The 27,987-nt window shown below is 37.2% G+C and overlaps 1 protein-coding gene across 2 annotated transcripts; it reads left to right on the forward strand.

The window, feature by feature from the left end:
• The first annotated feature begins 852 nt into the window (after positions 1-852).
• Positions 853-26,899, forward strand: LOC578913 (leucine-rich repeat-containing protein 9). Of its 2 annotated transcripts, XM_011675203.2 has the most exons (31): positions 853-963; positions 2,361-2,542; positions 3,309-3,530; positions 4,223-4,363; positions 4,718-4,781; positions 5,956-6,026; positions 6,938-7,120; positions 10,208-10,363; positions 10,926-11,110; positions 11,585-11,716; positions 12,279-12,458; positions 13,099-13,222; positions 13,608-13,801; positions 14,345-14,519; positions 14,971-15,101; positions 15,646-15,832; positions 16,352-16,411; positions 16,925-17,056; positions 17,544-17,810; positions 18,198-18,375; positions 18,932-19,152; positions 19,606-19,728; positions 20,203-20,378; positions 20,907-20,970; positions 21,391-21,545; positions 22,232-22,523; positions 23,254-23,322; positions 23,692-23,817; positions 25,078-25,261; positions 25,821-26,004; positions 26,792-26,899. In XM_011675203.2, exons 2-31 carry the CDS (start codon positions 2,438-2,440, stop codon positions 26,829-26,831), a joined length of 4,521 nt encoding a protein of 1,506 aa, XP_011673505.2. In that variant the 5' UTR covers positions 853-963; positions 2,361-2,437; the 3' UTR covers positions 26,832-26,899. The 2 variants fall into 2 exon arrangements, with proteins under 2 accessions (XP_011673505.2, XP_011673504.2); XM_011675202.2 differs by lacking the exons at positions 853-963; positions 2,361-2,542; positions 3,309-3,530; ... (1 more) ...; positions 4,718-4,781; positions 5,956-6,026 and having other exon boundaries at positions 6,917-7,120; positions 25,824-26,004.
• Positions 26,900-27,987: the final 1,088 nt, after the last annotated feature.

Raw genomic sequence — 27,987 nt, forward strand, 5'->3', positions numbered from 1 at the left:
TGTAATTTCTGAAGATTGTTATTTTTCGCTATGAAGTCAACTTTTGCAGGTGCCCCCTTTTCCACCAAGTGTCCTTTTTTGTTGGTGCACCCCCGCTGAGAGAGAGAAAGAAAAGAAGAGAAGAGAGAGAGAGAGAGAGAGAGAGAGAGAGAGAGACAGAGACAGAGAGGGAGAGAGCCTGATCCGATCACAGATTTACCTTGATGGGCATAAAATGGGCATAAAATAAGGTTCCTGTGGGTTTTGTTTCTATGCGTAATATATTTTTGTTTGTAGTAATGTTTTGAATTTTGTTTGTATGATGTTAACCTCAATTTTGTAACCTTGATTTTGTTTAATATGTACTTTTGAATTTTAAAGTCTCTCTAAAAAGTTGGGTTGCCCCGTTTCTTCAAAAAATTGATGGCAAGATGTGAAAGAGTATGTCATTTAAGACACAATTCTGCAAAGACTCCCCCCCCCCCCCAAAAAAAAAAGTCGTTTGAAGACAAAATTGATATATACATAATTTGGGTTTTCTGTTGTACGCAGAAAACCTAAATTTTGTATTCTTTCTTCAAAATCAATACTCGACCTCAAACCGTTGTTTTGAAAATCCTTGCATAAGTGTGTTTTAAATGACATCCTTCACATTTTGATACATTATTTAAGTGAAATTTTGCCATCAATATTTGTTGGGGTCAGAAAACCCGACATCAACTACTGCTTATGTTTATCTATACTTTTCAATTCTTCCCATTTATATAATAACATTGACAACTATTGTTTCCGCGTTCCTTGTCTGAGGATAGAGGATGGATGGAGGTATTTCCGGGGTGCAGCAAAGAGATTCGATCAGGTGCAGGGCGGAAAGCTTCACTCTGCTAGGTAACTGGTGGCCACGTGACTCTATGAGCCAATCAGCGACGCCATCCACTAAGTATTATGGATCACATATGTCCGCTGGTAGAACTAGGCCAAGAGGTGAGAACCCCACTTTAATCTTACTTCTAAGCATTTGATAGATTGATTATTATGACGTGTGTTAGTCTTTCATCTTGCTAATCAAATTTACCTTGTTTCTCAAACAGTACATTATTTATTCTCATACAGTGAATAAATTACTTCTGAACAGGTCAAGTAAGATGCAGTTAGCTGCAGCCCTCATTTTAATCCATCAGTAGGCCTACCGTGCGTTTCTTTAGGCCGGTGGGGCTGGCGTCCAGTGGGCCCACATTGCGCTAGGATACGATGGTGGATTGTGCATTGTGTAGTTATTGATTAGGGAGAAGTTTGTCAATGTCAATATTATTAGTCGATGCCAATTGGAATGTACAAAATGATATGTTGATATTATTATTAATACTTCATTTCTTCAACCTGTTATTTGACTTTGAGATACACTATCAGTAGATTCTAGTCTATCACAACGTTTAAAGATGATCTTTATTTTTCGTAATCATTTTTTGTTTTTTGTTTGTTTTGTCTTTGACTTTCACTTGGATCTAGCCTTAGGCTCTAGGCCTAATCTTTTGTATAATGTGGTCAAGATATACCATTAATATTTCATTATGTTCCTATATTTATTTACCCAATGAAAACGGGTAGCTGTGATCTCTCGATCTGTCTCGTATTTTTTCTCAACACATGGTGATATATTGGCATTCATTTCTTCCTTTCCGTTGGCTTACTTTTTGTCATTAAAAGTGGTGACATCAGCGATATTCAATTATTTTTGCTTTTCTATCTCCCGTGATCTGTCTCTCTTTAAATGCCAGTGATATTGGCATTCATTTTCTTCATTCATTTCTTTTGTCCTAAAAGCTGGGATCCATCAACTATTTTAATAAAGTTTTTTTTTCTTTTCTTCTGGCGGATGAAAAAGAGGTGTGCGGTTCATACACGGGGGCAGTTTATACAACATTAAAGATAAAGTTTGAGTTCTCTTCGTGCAATTGCATTGTAAAAGAAAAGATGTGGAATGGATCAGAAAAAGTTGATCATGTAGGTCTGTCTAGCATGTAAGTATTAGTGTGTACTGCAAGGTTCTGGAGTCATCAAAATCATAATTAATTTGGCCCAGTCTTGGTAAAGTAACAAGCACTGTACACAGAAAGATGTATATGGGACTACACATAGTGTCAGGCCCCGACTTACCTTGATATCCTTATCTTGCTTTGCTCATTACTCAGCTAGTATACATTTTCTACCAAAATTGTTTAGAAAATGACATTTATTTGTAATCTTGAACATTCAGTGTAAGTTTCGTTTGATTCTGTGAGAATTCATTTTCTTGTTTTTCTTTTTTTACCAGAAGTCAAGCTTATCTCATTGTAGAAGTTAAAAAAAAAAAAAATCAATTACATTTTCTCTATTTACAGAGATCCAGTCTGTATCTCAGAGGTGCATGTAGATAATACAATAAATTATGAACTACAACAAGAAGCAAGACTGAGTCATGTCCGATTCTGAGAACCAAAGTGCAGCCCTGGGCCTAGCGGCTGTTACCAAGATGGAGCAGCTTCTTAGTAACAAAGGGGATGATGATATACTCAAAGAATTGGTAGGTGTAAATCTCCATTCATGAAATAGCTCTTCTTCTTAATTAAGTATATTGAAAGTTGAATAAAAGTGCTGTTTGTTACTTTTTTATGTGTATCATACTTACAGTATTGCTTGAAATAAAGTAGACACATTACCACCAAGTCACACCAAGGTTTATGGGATAATGCATGCAGTCACGCGTGACACAGTGTGAGACTGTCAACTTTATTCCAAGCAATACTGTAGGTCATGAGTATCTAAGAGTGTTTTAAAGTACATGTATATCCTCAAAAGTAGCTTTTAAAATGTATTTTGCTAAGATGTAAGTCAAAATTTAGAAAATACATTGGTTATAAATAACTTGGATGATACTTTAAACACTGACCAAAGTTGTTCAGATTTTGTTTTCAATCCCAAATTTGTAATAAGTATTAATGTTATGGATATTTCAAATTTGTCTATATTCATGCTGCTAATATGTTTTCATCAACTTATATTTTTTGGTTAAATTTAAATTTTCTTTCCTATTCAAAGATTGATGAATTAGCACTATCAAATCAAATGATATCTACAATTGCCATTTGATTTGATTCTTGACTTTCTTAATCACCGAGGTAAATCTGTTAGGTAGTCAGTTATGTAAGCAGGTAGTCTTTTATTACTTTTAAAGGTGCACTCCGCATGTCAAAAAATCTCTGGATTTATCAGCTTGATATCATAAATTAAAGTTCTGAATGTGAAAATAATGTTTTTACTCCTCTGCGTCTTTCTCCCCATTGCTGCAGTGTGTTGCGAATGGAATTAAGTATAGTAAGCTAGGGAATGGTGGCGGAGACCAGGTGGACCTCCTGGAGATCTTTTTCTCTGGCTACCCTCGAATGTTGGGTCTCAAGTTCTTCCCGAACGTGACCACCCTCATCATCATGGGGCAGGAAATCAGCCAGGTGGATGGCCTGCAGTACTCCTCCAAGCTGGAAGAACTCTGGGTGTCAGAGTGCAAGCTCACTGTAAGTACCTGTCAATGCCCATGCAGTATTAAATCACTCCATATGCTTACTCCTCATAAGGACCCCTAAGGAAGAACAGTAAAGTTCTATAAGCATTGCTGAATTGGGCTTTCCTCCGATTGTTATCTATGTACAAGAATCAATGTTTCATTTTGTATATTTTTCTTTTTATAATATTTTTTATCTGATTTCGGAAATAAAAACAACAAACAACAAAAACCCTTCACAAAACCTGTTTTCAGCAGACTTTGGAATGATTTCCATTTAAACAATATTTCCTAAACTTCAGTGACCAAGGCTATAGAGCTGCACCTGTACCTTATAATGTCATATTGACTACCGTAGATCTTCCATTGCACAATAGATACATTCAACATTAAATAATCTTTACAATAATTAACAATTCAGGATAAGAAAAAAGACATTGTAAATGTCAGATGTGATCCACAATTTTTTTCTTCCCCCAAAGTTAATATCCAGATTTAATAGCCTTGGTGTGTTAAACACTGGAAAGCTAATTCAAATTTTAAGATTTACAAGTCTCAAAAGCATGGATAAACATTAAAAGTGGATAGAAATAGAATTGCTGAATGAATTCTGGCTTTATTTGCTCTTTGAGAAATGAAATGATATGGGTATATCTAATTGTTGACAATGAAACTTTTCTATTTATTTGTGCTATTGTTAAACAGAAAATTGGTGACTTGAAAGGATGTCTAAGGCTGAAGAAATTGTATCTCTACTCGAATCAACTGGAGCGCATCGAGAACCTCTCACATCTCAAACACCTACAAGTCCTCTGGCTCAATCATAACAACATAGCAAATATTGAGGTAAGAGACAAATTAGAGCTAATCATATATTGTTTGTTATTGTAGTTTTGATTACTTTTATGTAAAATTCAATAATGAAGATAATGACAATCAGTGAAGTTTATTATCATTGTCCTGAGTACACGTCTTATGATCTGTCTTGATGAGAAAAATGTAATGACTGATTTTTAGCTTTTTAGCGATTGTTTGTCATATTGCACAGTGCATTTGTTGGAATAAATACTACCAGTTACAAATTCCTTTACATTTACCTTTAAAAACATGAAAAGTTGGTAGCATACAGGCCTACATAGTACTGTGATATATATGTTTGACACATAGGAAAGTAATATGTTGCTCATATCTTAATTTCAGGGATTAAATGGTCTGTCTGCTCTCTCAGAACTGAATCTGGCTGATAACAAGATTGAAAAGATTGGTAAGTTGGCTGGATAGAGTAATTTTCTATTGAGTTGCACATCTTGGTAGTCCCTGGCAAGACAGTTGTCTGCATGACCTCAGTGACTTGTACATATGACGAAGAAGGTATTAGTTCATCTTTCTCAAAGTATGCCAACAGTGATGCATTGGGCTGTAAGAGGTTGAGACTCATAATTGTTTTTAATTTTAAGTTTCCAAACATGCTAATGATTATTTCCCAAAGTACCCAGTAATGATTTTATGTATTGTGACACGCAACTTATTTACAGATCATGTTAAGATTCAATATTACAGAGATGCCAACTAGTACGGATTTCCCGTAATTTCTACGGGAAATCGGCCGATTACGGGCGGTACGATTTTCATACCATAAATTCCGGATTTTGCTGATTTTTCCGATTTTCAAAATTAGCACTTTAAGGTTTAGCACGTTTAAGGTTTAGCACGTACTTTTGACTATTGCAGCGCAGCCATCCTTGAATCCATGCATAGAAATCCCACAGGGCTTCCGATTGGACAATTTGTTATCTAGCACACCCCTTTCAGTGCATACATGTGCATACAACATGTGCTTCGCGAGCGGGGGCCGGGTGAAATACCTCTCTTGGCTGCGCCGCTACCGCCCGCCCAGCGCCAGGCCTCGCTACGCTAGCGCCGTGTACACTGTCGGATTTCTCACAGGCTGTCACAGCGTTCGTCGATTTTCGTCGACAATCTGAACTCATGTTGGTTGGATTTAGATATCAATCATCATGTCTTCCACAACTAAGAAGCGTGGCAAGAAGTTACAGACTTTTAAAGAACAATACAGTAAGAAATGGAAATGCATCGTGTAACACCAACTAATGAACAGGTATGTTACTTTTATTTAACTTGTTGTGCTATCGCACTTGCCTGCGGGAGCTGCGCTTGCCAGCGTGCAGAAAAATTTGCGTCGTGCAGAAAATTACGGATTTTGTCTCCAAATTACGGATTTTTAGCCTTATGATTACGGATTTGTGCTCTGAAAGGTTGGCATCCCTGATATTACTGTAAATCTCAGAATGTTTGTAGTTATCTATTCTCTTTTAAGGAGTATCTTTTGTATTATAATCATGAATTTCTAACCCATTGCTTGTTTGCTTCATGTTTCATGCTTTCCCTTTCCCCTCTTTCATCTGTTATCTTAATAGGTCATTCTATAGATAATCATGGCAAGCTTGAGAATCTCAACCTTTCAGGAAATAACATCTGCTCCTTTAAGGTATGACAAAAAAAAGAGTTATTTTGTAAATTTAATTTAAATTCAGATGCATTATATATATACATGTTCACAGTATAACATTCTTTGTTTTCTAAATGATGGCCGGTGTGTTGGCTCAGTCACTAGAGCGTCCACCTCACAACCGGGAGGTCGTGGGTTTGAACCCCGGCCGTGTCATACCAAAAGACATTAAAATAGGGGAGTTGCTGCTACCTTGTTTGGCGTTCAACAATGAGGGATAGAGCAACATTGATCTGGCGCTGCTCAGTGGAATGCCGGGCTCACGATCAATTGGGCAAAAAGAATTTCCATTTTCGGTTTAACTTAATAACAATTTGGAGTGGACTTCAAAAGATTATTATTATTATTATTATTATTAAAGTATACCAATCACCAAAAATATTTTGATTCGCATGTTTGCGTTCATGTCTAGAAGGAGATATTATTAGATTAAATGCATTCTTAATCAACATGAAAGTCAACCACCACCTCTTAGGTCACCCCCCCCCCCCTTTCCCTTTAAAGAAGTGAAATTATGTTGCTAAATTTTAACCAAATTTGAAGTTACTGGCAGGCCCTGGGAAACGATAATCAAACTCACCATGTTAAAAACAAATTAATGTATATTGTGTTATAGGACATCACCCATCTAGTGAGGTTACCACGGTTAAAGATTCTTGGTCTGAAGGACCCCCTGTACGCACCCAACCCTGTGTGTTACCTGTGTAACTACTCCACCCATGTTAAAACAATTGAATGTATATTGTGCTATAGGACATCACCCATCTAGTGAGGTTACCACGGTTAAAGATTCTTGGTCTGAAGGACCCCCTGTACGCACCCAACCCTGTGTGTTACCTGTGTAACTACTCCACCTATGTTAAAACAATTGAATGTATATTGTGCTATAGGACATCACCCATCTAGTGAGGTTACCACGGTTAAAGATTCTTGGTCTGAAGGACCCCCTGTACGCACCCAACCCTGTGTGTTACCTGTGTAACTACTCCACCCATGTGCTCTATCACCTACCCTGGCTGGAGAGACTGGACACCTACGCTGTCTGCAACAAGAGCCTCAGGGAAATGGCAGAGGTATGGTCATGCTCCTGTCTTGGATTTGATACGTAAAATTGATCACCAATCTCTCGCTTTAGACAATTCATGTCATATGTACAACAGTTTAAATTTTCATATTCATTGATTGATGGCTACTTTTGTTGTTGTTGATGATGTAAATAGTATAAGACAACCAAAAGACAAAAACTGTGTTGTACATGTGTTTAATTTTTTAATGTGTGTGAAGATATGTCACAACTGGAAATGTCCAGATTACTTTGGATGCTATACTAGTTTAGGTTGTTTGACCAACACCCGTATAACAAAAACAATCAATACTCGAAAACCAAGTTATTTAAAGGTACACAAATCTATTTAAAAAGACAATATCCCTGTCTCGGAAGAAGAATCTTTCAAATGAAATGAGAATATAACAGTATTGGTTCAATAATCAGGATAACAATAATTAGTGTAATAGCATAGAAAAGTTACTTCACTGTAGTGTTCCAAGTAATCCGCCATCTAAAATACAATTATTTCCCCAAAAGGATGATGTCGTATTCGTTAATGACTATAAATAACCTTGATTACAATGCATCTATTTAAAAAATACACATGTGATCAATAATCAATATTTTGTGATAAATATAGAGCCATCACATTAAAGGAAACCAAAACCTTCATACTAAGTTACTTTTATTGTAAAGTTTAAGATATTTGAAAAATATCAGTGAAAATTTGAACAAAATCAGGCAAGGAATAAGGAAGTAAGAGCGTTTTGAAATGACTAGTCACTAGAGGGCAGTATTCAATTTGATGACATCATCTGTGGACAACTCTCCATGCCTTTTGTACATCAAATTTCATATTTTTCCTTCTTTCTTGTGATTGAGATATTGTACTCCCCTGAAAGCAAGATATAGAATGCAAAATGATATTCTACTTCACATGTTATGAAGTCGGATTAAGAACACAAATAAATACGAAGAAAACAAAAAAATTGTGAAATTTTATGTACAAAAGGCATGGAGAGTTGTTTACAGATGATGTCATCAAATTGAATACCGCCCTCTAGTGACTAGTCATTTCAAAATGCTTTAAATTTCTTATTCCTTGCCCGATTTTGTTCAAATTTTCACTGATTTTATTCAAATCTTTTAAACTTTACAATAAAAGTAACTTAGTATGAAGGTTTTGGTTTCCTATATTCCACAATCATCCATGGCTTTGAGTAATAAGCATCTAATTAAAATCACCCATAGAAAATGACAGTTCTTCAAAACTGATACAAAGTCTATGATTAAGACTCGCAGAATAGAATTCAATTCATTTCCAAAACAAGGCCACCTCAACTTGGTAAATTATTCACAAGCAAACTGTCCAACCGACATTTACAATTTTTTTGAATGTCTCTGCTAAATAGAAACAATCTTCAATTCTTCTCTATTGCTAGATAACTGAAAGCTTATTCTCTATCAATGTTAATCCATGTTATTAGAAGGGAAAAAAAAGGTAATTTAATTTCTCAAAACAAGACATTCGTTTGACATACAAATTGACAAAGAAGTAGCTTAGATATAAGCAAAATAACACTTACAGCCTTTTTGGAAAAATCCGACCACAATAAAATGGCTGGTTGCCTACCCTCGCATTTTTGATATTATCCTCTGTTTATCACACTGACAGCAAAACCCTGCAGCACCATACAGCCCAAATAAATGTAAGCAAATAACAAACTGCTGTCCTAGCATGTAGCATACTAGCTGCCCCAGCTTGCCTGATAGTTCCCCAACCTAGCAAGAACCACTCAACCATGACATAACAATAGAGTGCATGGCACACAATGCCCTAGCTGCTATGCCAAACCAACCTACCTAGCGATTACACACACCTGCCATTGTAAAGGATGCCATTTACTCTGACTAGGTGAATCTCATTTCTCTTTTCAAGTTCCTTTTTAAATAGAATGTGAAATTTTGTTGTTGTTGTTGTTGTTTTTTGTTGTTTTTGTTGTTCTCAATTTGTAGAGGTAAGAATAAACTGAACAGCAATATATAGTTCATTACACTTATTATTATTATTTTTGTTGTTGTTGTTGTTTGGTTAATGCAACGGTCACAAAGGTTCGTACGAACGATAATTATGTACGAATCTCCGTTTTCCCATTGTCTTCCCGAATTTTCATTGTCTGAAAATCGTTCGTACGGCGTTCGTAGCAGTTCGTAATGGCATTTGTGACTGAGGCGTAAGGTTGACATGAATAACCCCTTCATATGATACTATAGAGGTTACATGGTCTAGTGCAGGCGCGTACGCAGGATTTTTTCAAGGGGGGGGTTTTAACATTTATAAATCGGTCCGAAAATTTCGCAACGACTCAGCCAGCCGCTGAATAAGCGGGGGGGGGGGGGGGGGGGGGGGGGGGTTTTTTGGTCCCAAAAAAATCGCAACGACTCAGCCGACCGCTGAATAAGCGGGGGGGGGGGGGGGGGGGGGGGGGGGGGGTAAGAGGACACTTTTTTTTTTTTTTTTTTGGTCTCGAAATTTGGAAATTTGACATTTTGCTCCGTTGGGGGGGGGGTAAGGTCACGTTTTTTAGGTCGGCCATGGGAATAATTTTTTTTTTTTTAATTTTTTTTTTAATAATTTAAAAAAAAAAAAAAAAAAAAAAAAAAATCCAAAAGGGGGGGTTTTAGGTTTTTTTTAGGGGGGTTTACACACAAAAAATTTCCAAAGGGGGGGGTTTAACCCCCCAAACCCCCCCCCTGCGTACGCGCCTGGTCTAGTGGATATGTCGCTGGACTGTAAATCGTATGGTTCACTGTTCAAGTCACGCTGTGTCACTCATGTCGTTTGGCAAGATTTTAATCTACGTTTGCCACTCTCCACCCAGGTGTAGCAAATGGTTATCCGGTAGGAAGAAATTCCTTGAATGTTTGAGCGCCTTATCATGGTAGCTCGGCTAAACCCAGGGATAACGATATAATTTCAGGGCCCTCAGGGAGAACAGTATTAATACTGATGATGCTGCCCTGGGTAAACGAGACATAACATTATAACTACTCTTATTAACTTAGTGGTGTACACAATAATTGATTTGTTCTATATTCCTCCTTGTTACAGGCCACAGTAATGAAGAAGAAGATGTACTACAACATGCGAGTGAAGACCATGAAGAGAAAGATGTCGGACATCTTGCGTCAGCTGTGCAAGGAGAAACGCTCTCTGACCAGGGGAACGAAGGATAGACTCAAAGCTCTCAGCTTTGCCATCAAAGAGGTAGGCTTAAAGAGAAACTATAAACAAAATTTATTGATTATGCGTGAGTAAATCGCTCTTATCCATGAATGGCATAATGTTCTGCAACAGACATTGACTCAAATGTTTTAGAGAAATTTGCACTATCTGCTCATGCACACTTTCTTGATCGAAAGATGAAAACAAAACTTCACCAAAAGGTGACACTAAACTGCTATGGATTACGTATATACATCTTCATTTCAAGGTTCTTTATGGCTCATTTTATAGACTTGAATAGCAACTGCTATAATTGTATAACAAAGAAGATGGAGGCTCTTAAATTTTGTGCCAAATCAGGAGCCGACTCCTTTATATAAACCGGGTACTTGAGTTATGATGTATTTCATTTTCCACCAAGATTTTTTATAATGTGAATCATGTGTGGTATAAACTATTGTGAATCTGGACAACCTTCAGATATTTCACTAAAGCTATATGCATGTGAGTTTTCTTGCTTTATAGTTTAATCATTTATTCATTTATTCATTTATTCATTTATTTTGATTGGCCATACAATTTCTTGGATTGATTTCACCTCTAGTTTGAGCGGGAGCTAGAAAGCAAAGCCAGTGGTGGACGGATAGTGAGTCGACCGGTAGAAGACGATGTAGGGAGCGGAACAGAGAGTGACATAGAGGAGGACAGCAGTAGTCTAGAGACAAAGAGAAGAGCCAAGCTGGCCCTCATGCAGAAGAGATACGAGAAATGCTGTCTGATCTTTGAAGAGTAAGTGAAATGTTGAGGGAAAAAAATGTATCTCTTTCCAATGCTTGATTGGTGTTCAATTTATCAGAGTGCTTATGAAGGGATAGTATGTTTGTTATTGTGACATTTGTACATCCTATCAAAGGGACAAGGATGAATGCTTCACCCAAGGTCAACAACACATTGATATGGCCTTATTTGACTTGTTTACCCTGGTTTGAAGACCATTGAGTCACTCTGCCCTTATTTTATATATTTTCTTGCAACTTTCTTCGAGAAAAGATGTTCCTTTATAGTGGAATAGCTTTCAATTTGCCAGACAGTCACACGGGTAAACTGTCAATGATTTAAATGGTTTAAATGTGGTCAGGAACAGTATTTGTATGGCATGAGGCTGGAACTCATACTGACAAACTCTTTGAGATGCCAATGTGTATAATGCATAATATATATTCTTAAATCGCCTGATTTTAATTTTACCATGAACATACACAGTGTGGAGAAGTATCATACTGAAGCCATCTTGAAGGTCAAGCATGCGACCGCTGGAGCCACCCAGAGACTGGTCACTGAGCTGGAGACTGGAGGCAATGTTAGATTTGAAGATGGTTCTGCATCGGACATCTGGTAAGTATTTTATAAAGTTGTGTAATGTTGTACATATCATGTTTTACATTGTGAATGAATAGATTTGAATTAAATGATGTGAATGTCCAAACATATTCACGTAAAGAAGTAGTTAGGTAATTTGCAAAATCAATGATATTCAGGAGCGCTTCAAAGTTGTGTCTGCCTGCTGCCAGAGGGTGAATTTTATGTGGTGTAATATTGTTAAAAAGCGACTATTTTGATTTATTATCGGTCATGCAATTCCTGCGTAGGTTGTAGAGGAGTGGGCCGGGTCTGATAGATAAGTCACCTAGACTGTGAACCACAAGATGTGGGGTTTAAACTTCAAATCTGTGTCACAAGACTAATGTCCTTTATTAAGACAGTAATCTACCTATATCACACTCTTCTCAGACGAAGTAGACAGGTACCGGGTAGGATTATTGCTTGAAATGCACTTTGTGCAGGTAACGGTTGCTAGAGCTAAAGCCGGGGTAATGTCTAAAGTTCTCAGTGAATGAAACACATCATAGCCGTAATTACCAATAAAGTGTATTCCTCATCTAAATTTTTTCTACAGGTTCACATCGTGTCACGACCTGATCCTGTCACGCTTCTGTTCGTCCGACTACCAAGCCCATGGCATCACAGGGTTGAAGATCCACAGGATTACCAGGATACACAACCGTATGCTGAGATACAGGTTCGATACCTGTCTTGCTACATTCTCTGAGGAAGATGACACCCCTACTCTCGCAAGGTAAGAAGATTTGTCACTATCTAGGCCCTGTTTCACAAAACTTGTCATCAGTGACAAATGACAGTTTTTGTTATAAGCTACTGAGAACCTTGCTTCTGATTGGTTATCAGCAGATTTTTCACTGATTGTTGTCATTTGTCATTGAAAAGAGGCTTTGTGAAACACTCCCCTGGAAGTGCTTGGTCTCTCCTTGGCAGTTCAAACCACCCTTATTGATTACATTGTGTCTATTTTCTGACAAAGAAAACGTTTTTTATAATTTTTGAAGGCTTCCATATGGTGATGATAGGTTTGAGCGAGATTTGCAGTTACACCACATATTTTTTTGACAGAATTGGCCCTGATATTTTTTCCTCTTTTAAAAATAAAACTGGATTAGATTGTGAAATTACATTAACTGGAACAATGTATGTATGAGGATGAACAATGGAAATGCCAGATTAGGAAAATGCACTAAGAATAGAGCGAATAATTGACTGCTGTGCCTTTTGATATTTTCATTAGGTATCTTCTCACAGCAAATTTGCCATTTAACAAAGTGTTTAAGGTGATGAAGTTGACTGTATGGTAAGATTTGCATAGAGCATTACAGTTTCTCAGTATCAACTCTGTGTTTTACTTGTATGTTTGCTGTACTCAGGCCCCAAAGTGTGAAGAAGCTCCAGGAGTACCTGTTCTTTGTCTGGGACCCTGAACTACCCGGAGGAGAGAACCAACCCATGAAGGTGCTGGAGGATGGTCCTATGGATCAAGAAACCTACAGGGTGAGTATCCTGGCATTGGACCTAATCCATAGGACCAAAATTGTAGTATCAAAATTGTAGGACCGAAACTGTAGGACCGAAATTGTAGGATGCCTATTGCAGGCATAGTTTGCTGATATAGGACTGATTCTGGGAGTGGCATGGTCTTTGACAGGCCATGTTAGACATTGGAAGTGAAACTGTACAAGAAGAGAGTGCAAAGGGAACAGTGTAAACATAAGTGTGAATTACCGAGGTGCACTGATCATGATAACCAGTGGAATGAAGAGACGTGGGTCTAATATTTAATCTAATCTAATTTCAAATCTGAATTAAACTTGTCTGACTTTGTAATTTCCCAGTTTTACATGTCTTCTATTTTGCTTTCTTACTTATCTTTTAACAGCAACTGGGGCGAGATGGAGCAGTGCCGTTGTCCAACAGCCTCAGCTTGTCCGAGAAGCCTCGCATCCAATACCTAACCACCAAGTCTAGGACTGACCCCACGGCCCATGACCCTTGTCCTTTCAGACATGGTCAGCTGGTGGTATGCAAGGTGTACCTGGGGAAAAGCTTACCTGCCCTGGATATCTCTACAGGGTATGTATCATCCAGCAATCCCAGATTATTTGATGTTGATGATGATGGTGGTGGTGGTGGTGGTGGTGGTGGTGGTGGTGGTGGTGGTGGTGGTGGTGGTGGTGGTGGTGATGATGATGATGATGATGATGATGATGATGATGATGATGATGATGATGATGATGATGATGATGATGATGATGATGATGATGATGTGGTGGTTGTGGTGGTGGTGGTGGTGGTGATGAGGATGATGATGATGATGATGATGATGATGATGATGATGATGATGATGATGTTGTTGATGGGATGATAATGATGATGACGATGGTGATGATGATGATGATGATGATGATGATGGTGATGATGATGATGATGATGATGATGGAAATGATGATGGTGATGGTGATGATAATGATGATGATATGGATGATAATATGGATGATGATGATGATGATTGTAATGAATGGTGATGATGATGATAATGATGATAGTGATGGTGATGATGATGATGATGAGGAGGAGGAGGAATTATGTGAACACACCTATGTAATACTTTTTCAGGGTCCACCAGAAGTTCTACCCCAACTGTGATTCAGTGTTCAGACCAAAGTGTTTCACTGGTGGTACACAGAAAGAATCTGCGTGTGAATGCTCCTCCAGGCAGTGTGAATGGTTTGTCTTCAACCACGAGCTCGTCCTACCGGAGTATGTCATCGACTTTGAGTATGTTACAAGGGTGAGTACGTGTGAATGCTGTTTCAAGAGTTTATTTATTTATTTATTTTATTTCCAGGCAAGATGATAACATACAAAACATCGCAAGCTTGACAAATGATAGAACATACTGCAAACATAATGATATTTAATTGTTTTGCTATGTGACAGGCAAGATATCCACCTCAGGAACAGCTGAAATGTTAGATTATTTTAGAGTTGAACGATAAGCAAACACTGATCGCATAAACAAAAATAAAATATCTGTTTACAATGGATTTCAACAAAAAATGTTTTAGAAAGTTTTTAAATCGAAAACAAGTAACACAATGATATATATAGTTATTTTACGAATGTGACACCTTGGACAACTAGGCATATACACTCCAAATAATAAAATCTAATTCACAAATATAGATTTTGTATGTAAATCGAGTATGATGTTTACAAAATAATGTTTTTTCTTGCTGCAGCTTCCATCACCCAGTCCTTTCATGAATGTGATGGATTTAAAGCAAGCAAAGAAACCTGCTGCTTTCAGTGTAGACCCACATGCTGATGATGATATCTTGCTGATGGGACCTGTCTCCCAGCCCAGACCGAGGTAAATCAGTTAACCAACCAAAAATCTTGTTACATAGGCCAGTTGATTATATGAGATACTTGGCATCTTATAAAACTTGATGAATAGGCTCAAAATTTGCCAGGGTGGTTAAACCCAGACCATAGTTCAGATCACTGATTCACTTTGATAAAAAATAGTTAGTAATAATAAAACCAAAAGACTGCATGTAATTACAGGAGAAACAAAGCATAGAACTTTTATGTTATTTTTTTTTTTTTTTTAATGATATCTACTTGTGATGTAATTAATTTCACCGTTAATACCTTGATGTGATAACTCTTGTTGTCATGATACAGAGAGGGTGCACTGAAGTGCATGTAAGAAAAGGCCTTGCATGGCAAATCTTAGTAAAGGAACTCAATCAAAGGAGATATCTAAATATGTTTGTGTTTGATTTGTTTAAATTGTGATAGATTATCTTTTCATGCTGTATACATATTTAACAAGTAAAGAAACCCAATCAATGTAGACATTCAAAGATATTTGCGTTTAATCTGTTTAAATTGTGATGGATTATCTTTAGGCTTTCCATGCTCACTGAAGAGCTGCTCCTGAAAGCCACTAAAGCATCCTCTCTGGCCTCCATCACAGTACTCAATCTCCATGGTAACGGACTGACCAAGCTCAAGCATCTCAACTCCATGACGGCTCTTCAACGTCTGATCGTCAGTTTCAATGAACTCAGCAGATTAGAAGATGTTGCTCATATGGTCAGTTTTAGATGAAACATTCTGGAAGTTGCGTTTTTGCGTTTTTGCAGTGTATTTGAAGAAAGTTTAAAGCCCCACTGCACTACTTCTAACTACTTTCTCCCTCTGAATAGAAAACAATGCCTAGGCGGTGCCTGTTGGTCCCCCATGATCCTCTTTTTCTTATGTTAATTGAGAGTTGAGTTGATGAGATAAACACCTGTCAGTGACCACGCTGGGTGGTCTAATCCCTCCTGGCCAAACTAGTACAGACGGGCTTTAACAGAGTTGTGAATTACTTTATCAATATTAGAGATATGGATAAAGTAAAAACATTCTACGATATACACTAACCTACTGCTATACAGCTGTTGAATAACAATGAAAAGTGACATACTTTTATTTTTTTCTGTACAAGTTAGTGTATTTTGTTATTATTTAAATGATATTTATAACTATATACCCATGGTAATTCTTTGATTTACTTTGAATATTACAGACATGTCCATTTGTTTCCGCTCTCCTTTTTAAACCGTGCAGGCAAATCTTGAGTATCTGGACGCAAGCTTCAATAAGATCTACACACTAGATGGGATGAAGGTGAGATACATGCTATGATAGTGATAAGTAAAAAAATCCTGATGAATTCAAAGTATAATCATGAAATGTTGATCATAATAACAATTGCAATTCGGAAATATCATTATATAGTCAAACCTCCCTTACTGTCTAACTCCCTGTAAAGACCTGTAGAGGTCACACATATTGCTGCCCTCCATAATTAAAAGATGAGTTGAAGAACTTGTCTAGAACTTGGCTACCTGTCTAGATGGGACACTTTTTGTGTTTCTCATTGATGGAATTCATAGACTAGGTTGACTGTATTTGGGATGCCAATTTTTTCAGGCCATAGCTTGATTTCAGAACCTTACACCTCCTTATACAGGCTTCATACTGTACAGCACATATGGGACTGCAGTGTGTCTGAATCTCTTTTTAGGCTCATAAGGTGACACCAATCAGTATCCCTGTTGTATGCTTATTAGACATTTTAGAGCCTGAACCAAAGAAAAACACTGTTCCATCTTTTATCTGTTATGTGTTTGTTTTCAGGCTTTAGGTAAACTGAAGACACTAGACTTGAGCTGGAATGAGATGACAAACACAAGAGATGATCTGTCCATTCTGAGGAAGCACTCACCAAATCTCACGTGTCTTGATCTCAGGCACAACAATTGGCAGAAGGTTAGTATATACTCCATGTCTAATATTTATACTGTTTTTATAATACTGCTTTTTTAAATGTTACAGTATATGAAAATACCGAAGATTGTTACTGTCTGTTGGTCAGATAAATTATTTTATTTGTACCTCGAAGTTTGTGTCCTTTTTGTATTATGCTTTTCAAAAGTATGATATACATGCATTACATGCTTACAATAAAGCATAGTACCCTGACAATGTAGTGACAGAGTCTCCGTGATACGATAATCCTTGATGCTTATTCAAAGTACTAATTTTTATATAAATAAGCAACAATCTGTGATAATTGAGTCCACACTAAATGTACCCTTTCTAAATATATGTTATTTACAGTGTAACATTGCTTAAAAGCTTTTCACTGATACACTGTGTGGTATTCATGACTCTACACCACTGCATGATTGCTCCATGTCTAAATTTTTAAATTGTCACTTTCTCCCATCTTCACCAAAAAACATCCTAACCCTAGCCTGAAGGTCTACGTCTTAGAACCATTGGCCGGCTCAAATCCCTGACAACCCTCAATGGCCAGGCAGTGACCGAGGCTGAGGCCACCGCTGCCCTGCGTATGGCAGCAGGGTCAAGGATATCACAGGTCTCCCTGCTAGCGCACACCAGGACGGATGAATGCAGGCCACGCAGTCTTAGTCTGGTGTCCTGCGCACAGCTTCTCACCAATGTCAGCAGGAATAAACCTGACAGGCAGAGCGAGAGCGACAGTGAGTGGTACAACAAGGTAAGCTTGTCTTTATATTAAAAAAAAAAAAAAAAGGCAATGATAAAATATAAAGTTCAAAGTTCCTTGTGGCAAGAAAAACATTGAAAGGAGTTTTTATCATTGTGACGGATGATGATTGAATGTATCTATCCTCCCCCCCCCCCCTCACAAAAAAAAGGAGAGAGGGAGGGAAAGAAAAAAGCGTGTCTTCGAATTCTTTCATTTAAACAAAAAGGGACACTCTTACCTTAATTATTTCATCTGTTTCTGGTCATATTTCATTTATTTTGTAGAGTTAAATCTCATAGTCAAGAAAGATCAATGACTGCACATTGAACATGAAATGCTCTTGCAACTTTCAAGATATTATACTAATAGTTTTACAAACTTAATGATGGTTTCCAGGTAACTACCTTGAATTTGGATAGCCAGCACATCAGCAAGTTGTCCAATCTGGAGAGGCTGGTCAATCTTCGGTGGGCGTCCTTCAATGACAATGACCTGACCAAGATAGAGGGTCTGGAGAACTGTGGACAGATAGAGGAGCTCTCCCTTGAAGACAACTGTATCTACAGGATAGAAGGTGAGAACAAGGGGTGTCTTCTTATTAGTTGTGCTAAAAAGTGTTGAAGATTGATTGTATGATGGAAAGTGAGTTGAAATAGAAGATAGATCATGCACTTTGACAAAATATGCACTGTAGACAGTAACATATATATAAAACATTTTTACTACTTGGTGAACTAATTCCCCCTCTCCAGATATCTTCCTACATGCAACTACTAATGGTGTTTTAGAATCTCATTATGGGAATTTTGGATGAAAGGATAATACATTTTCAGAGCCTGCTTTATCAACTGCAATAGGTTTTAGTCATATGTGTAAGTTACCAGAGCTCTATTTCTAAAACTTCTAAAAATGAATGCTTCAGATTTAGGATAAATATGCCTATACTTGGTCAAATATAATGAAGCAATATCATATATCCATTTCAATAGCTTTTTTATTTCATTATATATTACCCAAGTGATGATTAGCTTTAATACGCCTTAATAGATAGGTAGATGTCTTGTTGGGAATTATCTGCAGCATTATGATTGTTATTGACTCTCATTTTGTCATTGCCATTTTTTGTCCAGGTATCTCTCACTTGAGCAAGCTGCACACCCTGAACCTGGGCACCAACAACCTGAGTACCCTGGAGAATGCAGGACTGGACAAACTGGTCCATCTACAGTGCCTGTCCGTAGAGGACAATCGCATCTCAACCCTGGCAGGGCTGGACAAGGTCACCTCCCTGCTGGAGCTCTATGTGGGCAATAACAACATACGCAACATCAGGGAGGTCTTTCATCTCAAGGTGAGGTCTTCAAGACTTTCAGTTTGGTAAACACTGATTAACAAGCTGTTGTGGAACCCCTCAGTGTGTATATTATAGTTGTCGTGTGTACAGAGAAATGGATATTCACAGGTATTTATGATTGTGGAATGTGTAACGAGGAGTTTCAACAACAATAAAATTGCTGTTCTCCAAATGTTATCTAAACAGACTGTATATTTGTTAACCGTATTCATGGAAAGAAGAAGAGGGGAAGACCTCGTAAAAGCTTTCTAGACGATGTAATCACAGAATGTGGAGCAACAGGGTATGAAATGGATGGCTCAAGACCAAGGAACTTGGAGAGACACTTGATATAGAATTTTGATTGGGTCACTGAACCTGTCATAAACTGACAGATCCCTATTGATGATGATTTGTTAACTATTTAATATGAAGGTCATGCTATAACCATTACTCTTATCATTCAAACAGCCCTTGCCAAACTTTGTGATCCTGGATATGTGTGGCAATCCAGTGGCTAAGGAATCGGACAACTATCGTCTCTTCGTGGTCTATCATCTCAAGTCACTCAAGGCCCTAGATGGTTCTGCTGTGGTAAGTGCATGTCATAACCTGTTTAATACTAAGCCCAAAATCTAAGACCGGATGCCCCAAATTTTGAAGATTTTACATATGGCTCATGAATAAAGACTGTAGAAAGTTGAATCCTTCAAAAAAAGTTAGTGTAGAGCCCGACAGTTCAAGTTGATGTGTTTCTTCTCTTTGTAGAGGTCTCTTGCAACTTGTTCATTAACTTTGCCGAATTCAACTGCACTAGATTTGTCCTGTGCATCAGTACCCATTATGTTGTGTACTAGATTTTGACAGTTGTAAACATCCTTTACAGATTGGGTTTGAATTGTTATACTGGCTGTAAGTTGTTCCTTACTAGCCTCCAACCAAGCTCAATCTGATCGACCGATGCAACATGTTCATTAACTTTGGCGAATTCAATAGTTGCACTGCCAAGTGAAGCAAAAAGGATGATTTAATAAATAATGGATATTATATTTCTCTGGTCATTTACAGGAATCAACAGAAGGCGGTACAGCTAGGGACACCTTTGGAGGTCGACTGAACCAGGACTTTGTTGCAGAGAAGCTTGGACACTCCAACTTCCATGAGATCAGAGAGCTAGACTTCCCTCAAAGTGGGATCAGACAAGTGGATCTAGGATCCGGAGAGCACTTCATCAATCTACGCAGGTAAGGGCTGCGAAACTTGTAGCATTGGTCTTCAAAGACACTTTTCAAATCACTGAAGAATGTGAGAGTGATGTATAGTACATGGCTTCTTGTTACAATTTTAACGTGTACATGTACCTAAATTTTATGTAAAATCTGATTTTGCCGTGGTAGCACAGTAGTTTTTTTTAAAGAGCATGGTATTGGCCTTTGAGAATTAAACTCTTTGTAGAGCTCAACCATTTGTGGGCTTTTATTCTTTCCAAAGAATGCAGAATGGAGTCTTTATGCTTTATCTGTACAGTGTCCACACCATTTATATCCAGAAACAGCATCAAAGAGATTGCGGATGTGTAGCAAAATAAATTGAAAGAGATACATTGGATTTTCCTTTTAAACCACTTAAAGTTAATGTTTGTATTTGCATAAATTCAAATACCATATGAATCTTTTTTTTAAATTTTTAATCTATGATTTTTGAAATAACAAGTTAATACAAATAAATTTCAAGGCAAATTTTACAATTTTCCATTTTGTTTTTTCTTTCAGTGTGAACTTGGAGCATAACAACCTGACATCTTTCAGTGGTCTTATCTATCTAGTCAATCTCAGGGTAAAGCATATTTTAAAAGCTGTCCGAATTTTCAAGTATGTAAATTAAAAGTACAGATGTGTCTGCTGTCATTCATTGCAATATTGCAAGTTAATATTTGGATAAGTGGCACCTTATAGCCCTCATGTGTGATTGGCTTTTGTTATTTAAATAATGTAGATATATACAAAATGCTGAGAATATGATTATTTTCCCACCCAGACTCTCTCTCTCTCTGTTTCTTCTCTTCCTACATCTTGTTGTGCTCTCCTCGTCAGTGTACAAATACGAAACAGGACTGGATTTATTTTCATCTCTCATGTGTAATTCATTCCACGAGGCTGGATTAATTTTTTATCTCTTATGTGTAATTCATTCCACAAGGCAACTATCGATCAAGGCATAAATCAATCATGCAAGTAAATACATCTTCTTTTGCAGGTGCTGTGTCTGAATCACAATCACGTAGAGACGATCCTCCAGAGACCCAAGGCATCTAAAGGCAGTAAGGTTGACAAGGAAGATCACCTTGATCATCACTTCATGCCGGGTACTCTGACACCCATCCTGGACAACCTAGAAGTGCTCCATCTTGGGTAAGCTTTACAAAGGCATTCAAAAAACCTTGGCCTGTATTAAATCTGGACTCTGTACTTTACTATAAATTCCTGCAATTCAGAATTAACGAACAATTGAGTCATCGATTGCAAAGTTCATGACAATGACTTAGTATTGTTATGTTCTTAATAGGCACAGCCAATAATGAAATGTGCAAGAAACAATATCCTGTCAGTAATCAAATGTTTTGACTAAAGTTTTAATACAAGCTTAGGATTGAATAGTTAGATCTAGCTTCATAAGCTGCCGCTAGCTGTGCCGACGATCACATAGCTGTGAGCAAAATTGTTCATGCCCTTCTGTCGCTGGTTGCTACACGGCTGTTGTTTGTTGCTTTATCATTATCGTGATTGGAGTGATTTAACAAAAATATATATATGCTAAACATAACAATTGTCACAGCACACCAATAAATGAAAGTAGGGAAATCATTATAAAGATCATTTTATCAAACTGCATGTAGCAGTTACATTGTAATATGAATGTGTTCTAGTATGTTATCCAACAGTATTGAAAAGTAATCACAGATGATAACAAAAAGGGTAAATCCTCTTTACATCCAAATACTCCATACTTTCTCCATCTATGGGACAGTAGATTATGTATGAATATGACCGACTAACTATTTCTGCTCTTCTTTTTCCTCTCTTTTCCGCTTGACTAGATATAATGGAATCAGTGACCTGAACAAGCTGGAGATGTCTCGGCTCCCCTCCCTCAAGGCTCTCTTCCTCCAGGGCAACGATATCAGCAAGGTGGAGGGCATGGACGGGCTCCAGGACCTCAGGGAGCTGGTCCTGGACCGCAACAAGATCAAGAGCGTAGGAGAGGTCTCCTTCATCAACCAGTGGAACCTTGTGGAGCTCCACTTGGAGGAGAACAGGCTCCGGGATCTCTCCCATCTCCATTACTTGGAGAACCTCCAGAGGCTCTATGTGGGAAGCAACAGGATCCAGGTAAGTTGGTTTGCGGTAGTCCCACAAGGATGGAGCTGTCATTTTGATATTGAATTATTATTCTTTATCTTACATTGGTCTGCTCCATTAACCCCCCTCTCCTTTTATGTTTTTATTTCTTTCTGGCTTCCTCTTATATTCTTTCTTATTCCTCTATTGTTGCATTCTAAATCCTCAATTGTTTCTTCCTCATCTTTGAAAAAAACACTTTATACAGATCCTGTTGTATCAGGGAGAAATCCTTTTCTGTATGCAATTTGCTTTTAAAACCTTCACAGCTAGCTACTGTGAACTTTGGCCTAGATATTCATTTCTCTTTTTTGCTAGCTAGAGCAAGAAATCTACATCATACTATGCAGAGGAGATTGAGCCAAGGTCACATGACAGGATGAAATTGACATCTGCACCCTAGATATGACATTCCTGTATTGCAGATTACAGGATATAACATTCATGTAGTGCAGATTACAGAATCTGGCATTCCTTAGTAGCAGGTTACAGGATGAAATATACATCCAAGCTATGAAGCAAGACAATAGATGAAATGTACCTCCTGGGTTTTAAATTCTGGATCTCATTAAAAAAGAAGAAATAAACATAAAAGAAATGTCTTGTATCATTCATCACCAAGGCTGAAATTGACTATCTATTGGTAAACAAGTTGGAATGCAAATTCACTGTCATTTCATATTTATAGATCTGTTATTTTGTTTTCATTCATATTATACAGGACATGTCTGAGCTAGAGAAATTGGATCGTCTACCAAACCTGATTGAACTTTCTGTCATCAGTAATCCAGTAAGAAATATGATCAATATTTTGCTCACATATTTTTCACCGTTTTCTTTGAAATAGGGTTCTCACGGTCAAAGAAATGTAATGGTTTATAATTAGGTTCATCAACTAGATAGATTCAATCAGAATTCCTTGACTACAAAATATTTTGTACTTTTATTATCCTTCAATGTGTTCATCATATATGTAAAGTGATGCAGCTATATTTCACAGCCTTTTAAGTCGTCTTTTATGCAGAATAAAACTTACAGAAAAGTACTTATTATCTATAAAAACATCTTCATAAGAAAACAGTGTGTCATCTATAATGCTATTCTGTTGTTACAATATTGGTATTGTAAACGAAACCGTTATTCATTCTTATCTGAACAGGTTTCAAGACGACTAATGCATCGCCCAATGCTGGTCTATCGACAGCCAAACCTGCTGTGTATCGATGGTATACCTGTGACACAAGAAGAGAGAACCAAAGCTGAACTCTACTTCATGGAACAACAGGTAATTCAAAAAATGTTGTGTGACAGTTGAATTTCATTGGTCTTTATCTCAAAATGGGTCTGCTTTCTCTCTGCACAGAGTGGCAAATGATTTGGGAATTTCCGTGCATGATTTTTAAACTCAATAAAAATCCCAGAGAGGAATACAAAAAATGTGCATATACATTGTAAAATAGAAATTCTGGAAATTTAATTGTATGATGGTATGAAAACATCCCAATCCATTTTTTATCAAATTTTCTTCGTAGGTTGAAATAAAGTAGTTTGTTTTGAGCAGCAATTATGAAACAATCCTCTCTCCTGGGTCAACTTAGGGCAGCCTTGATAAATTTGTTGTGTACTTTTGTAACCATCTTTCTTCTGTTCTTTAATTTTCTTAGCAATTTTACTTCCATTATGAATCTTTTCTCAGGTTACTGCAGTATGTTTAAGCCCTTTTAGGGTGAGTCTGTTGACTTGTGGGTGATGTTATTCATCATTGATGAATTTGAAGTTTGGTTTTGAATTGCTTCCGCTATATACATTGTAGCAAACAAATGTGCTGGCAGTCAATGATTGAAATTTTTTTATGTCCCATACACTATGTCATGTGAAAGTTTGGGGAGTACTGTCAAGGCTTGTCAAGTTTTACGTTTTTATTTAATATCCTGGGATGATATTTTTCTGTGACAAGTGGACTTTGATTTGAATGTGTAATCTGTTTAAGGCTAGTTGGTGATATTTGATAGTGAATTTGAGGAGTTAACCTGTGAGAATGTCATTGAAAAATTGAAGAATTGCAGTCTTATTTTCATTGCAATTTGATTACTTACATGGTGTATGTAGACTCACAATTAAATACAGATGCCATCAAAACAAATACAAATGTAGATAATGAAATGTTTGGGTTATAGACTCAACATTGCCTGAAAACCTCTCTGAATGGCACATCTGTGCCTGAGTGTATGTACAGAGAAACACTCGGAAACAAATTGATATCATCACAACTCAAAAAAGTATGTGTGATACAACTTTTTAATAGAACTTGTGGGCACTGTGAGAGAAAGTAATGCACCATGTGATCTCTCTCTCTCTCTCTCTCTCTCTCTACTTTATTATAAGACATTCAATAGGTTTTAACCCCTTGGTCAATAGGCTATTAAACCATTTCCAAAGGGTTGGTACAGCTATTAAACAGTCTATGAATATTAGCAAACACAATACTTTTGAGGTATTACATGAAACATTTTTTTTAAATGCTTGTGATGGTTATTTTTGACAGCCATCGAGCATGATGACAACTGAAACCACTCTCCCTGGCATCTCATCGTACAAGGGTCACCCAGCACCGGTCAAGATCACCAACGTCCAGCTTCAAGGAGGGTCATCGGGCGGCCATGGCTGGAGTACACAGGTCCAGTACACAGCAGGAGACGATGCAACATTGCCATCAGATCCTCATAGAGGTAATGATGGGGAAAGAAATACGTGTACAAAGAGTTGGGATTGCTTTGATAAATTTTGTCAGGGTTTTACATGTTTATTCAGAGCACACCTGTAGTTGCTGCAAGGGATGAGGGCAATTTTTTTTCCTAGCTTGATTTAGAACTTTAATTTCCCCCAAACTTAGCTCAATAAATTATTGATATTATTTACTTTTATATGAAGCATTTTGTAAAATTATCAGTGAACTTTTGTAAAGAATTGAAACATTGTATTGTATGACATTTTTATTGATTATTTGTGTACTCATATTGTCCAGTTGACAATTTATCATACAGACAGCTAAGTGATCAATTTTATGACACATAATTTTTTTATTATTGATCTAAGACCAATCTCTATCACTAAGTAAATTCCTAATTTCAACAGTAGACCCAATACCATACCTACCCTACACTTATCGCGATCCCAAGGCATCAAAGAAATACATTCTAGAGCAAATGTTATTGAAGCAAATATAGGGTCACCCGTTTATCCTGTGTTTAGAGTGTAAATAAAGCTGTGCAATTTTTACTCTCAAAGCAGCTCCTAATCGCAGACAGCGTAGCTACGGGAAGAATGATGTGCAGTCATCCCCGAGCAACACGGGAGCCAGGATGCAATATTCCAATGCTGCTGGAGCTAGTCGACACAGCGGACAGCAGTACACGGCGCACTATCAGGTGCCCTACGTACCGCATCAGAGCCGCAGTCAGGGATATGAAGGGTAAGTGATCTATTTAGTTATCGGGGAAGGGCAGTGACCCAGTGGTTACAGTACTGTCTGTAATGGGTTGGTCCTGGGTTCAAAACCGAAGTAAGTGTTTTACTACCAACTTCACTTTCAGGTGCCCTATATATCACACTAGAGTCTCAGCCAGAGATATGAAGGGTAACCAATCCTCAGTTCAAGGTTCTAGCATACCTGCCAACATTTGAAAATAAGAATTAGGAATTTCTAGCATGGTATGCCTTCGAAAATAAGGAATTTATAACAGGCGTTCGCACATGCAGCGTCAGTGTAACTGGCAATACGCGGTAAATCTGTACAAAAAGCAAATACAAATTCACTGGACGATCATGCAACCATTTAACGCACGCAGTATGTGAACTCTCAAATTGCGGCATATGATGAAACAAGCTTACTTTGGCTTTAATTTTTTTTTTTTTTTTTTTTTTTTTTTAATTGAAAAAAAAAAAATTGAAAAAAAAAAGAATATTCCGGATTCAAATTGCGGCACATGATAAAACAAGCTTACTTTGGCTTTAATTTTTTTTTTTTTTTTTTTTTTTTTTTAATTGAAGAAAAAAAAAATTGGAAAAAAAAAGAATATTCCGGTGGGCAGGTATGTTATAGTAATCTGATGGGTAGTGCAAATTTTTTAAATGAAATGCCTCTAGAATTTGAATAGATGAATACCAATGAGTGGAGTTATAAAACAAAGACTAGTATTTATTTTGTGTATGATTTTGTATTAATTTCATCCAAACTTGTTATTTTATATTATCTGCAGATACTCTGCTAGCAATGTGCGTCACAACAGACCAAGGTAGTACTAGACACAAACCTGGCAGTCTGTTTCATCATTCCTCAGAGGGCATGGAACTCTTAAACAACCAGTTGCCATCATGGAGCTAGGATCATCTACAAGATCTACTGTTACCAAGAGGTAGACACACTGGAAAGGTGGACATTCACTTTGATCTGGCCTTGAGGGGTTTCAGACAGAATCGAGTCGTGGGGATGGGGCAGTTTTAATTGAAATTGTGAAAGAATTTTCCAGTACATCGGTCAACCTCTAATGAGTTTTGAATAGGTAATGTTGAGGGAACACAGGTCATCTCAAGATTTAAGAGAAGGTGGAGGAACTGTATTTATCACGTCAAGCAATGCAACTTTACTGTACTTTGAACAGAATGATAACATTTGCAGTTTTGCACCTACTACCCTCTTTATTTTGCAGAATATTATATTTCGCCTTGTTTTGAAGGGAAAATATTCTGAATCGGTTGCCCTTGCTGTTTGTTGTATTCTTTCTCCCAACCAATGAGTTATCAATTCATTCTGCCTTATCAGAAATGCATGAAAGCTTTCTTCCATCATTATCAGTGAAGAAGATTTCTAGATTAATGTGCTATGTGACCTTAGACATCTAAGTGTAGTACTATGCTTTCCATTTATTATTTGATTCCAGGACAAACAGGTATTCATTGTTGGGTTTAAAAAAATTACCATAAATTTGCAAACTCAAAATACAGTACATCTGGAACATGCTCCAGTGCTGAAATCTTTATTTAATTCTATTTAAATTTGATATGATGTTTTTTGCACTTGCACAACAAAGTGAGATGACTTTGAAAAAAAGGGATTGAGCTTTTAAATGTTTACACAAGGGTGATAAGCTTTTGTCTTGCAGTCTGGGCTATTGAAATCTCAATATATTAGTAGTTTTTATGTTAAATTTCAGATGATGAAGCTTTAAGTTTAACATTAAAATCTTGATATTTTGAGTGAGAAGGAGAGAGCCGAGGTATATTTTCTTCTTCTATAGGGAACATGTATCTCTTTTATACGTGGTTTGTGCAATTTGGCATGTTGATATGAAAATGTCTGAGAAAAAATTATTGGAAACTCCTATTGCACTTAATGTTAAAAGTAAATTTGTTCCTCACATAGTTTTTTTTTTACTTGAGATAATGTTTATATCGT

Source organism: Strongylocentrotus purpuratus, unplaced genomic scaffold, assembly GCF_000002235.5.
Source record: "Strongylocentrotus purpuratus isolate Spur 01 unplaced genomic scaffold, Spur_5.0 spur5_scaffold_5, whole genome shotgun sequence".
NCBI classification, from domain to species: Eukaryota; Metazoa; Echinodermata; class Echinoidea; order Camarodonta; family Strongylocentrotidae; genus Strongylocentrotus; species Strongylocentrotus purpuratus.

What these genes read in the sequence shown, in the direction of transcription:
- LOC578913 (XM_011675203.2), top strand. Translation starts at nt 2,438, where the DNA reads ATGTCCGATTCTGAGAACCAAAGTGCAGCCCTGGGCCTAGCGGCTGTT. An exon ending in CTAGAAGTGCTCCATCTTGG is followed by an intron (nt 21,546 to 22,231) that starts GTAAGCTTTACA and finishes CCGCTTGACTAG; the next exon opens with ATATAATGGAATCAGTGACC. An exon ending in CGCAGTCAGGGATATGAAGG is followed by an intron (nt 26,005 to 26,791) that starts GTAAGTGATCTA and finishes TATTATCTGCAG; the next exon opens with ATACTCTGCTAGCAATGTGC.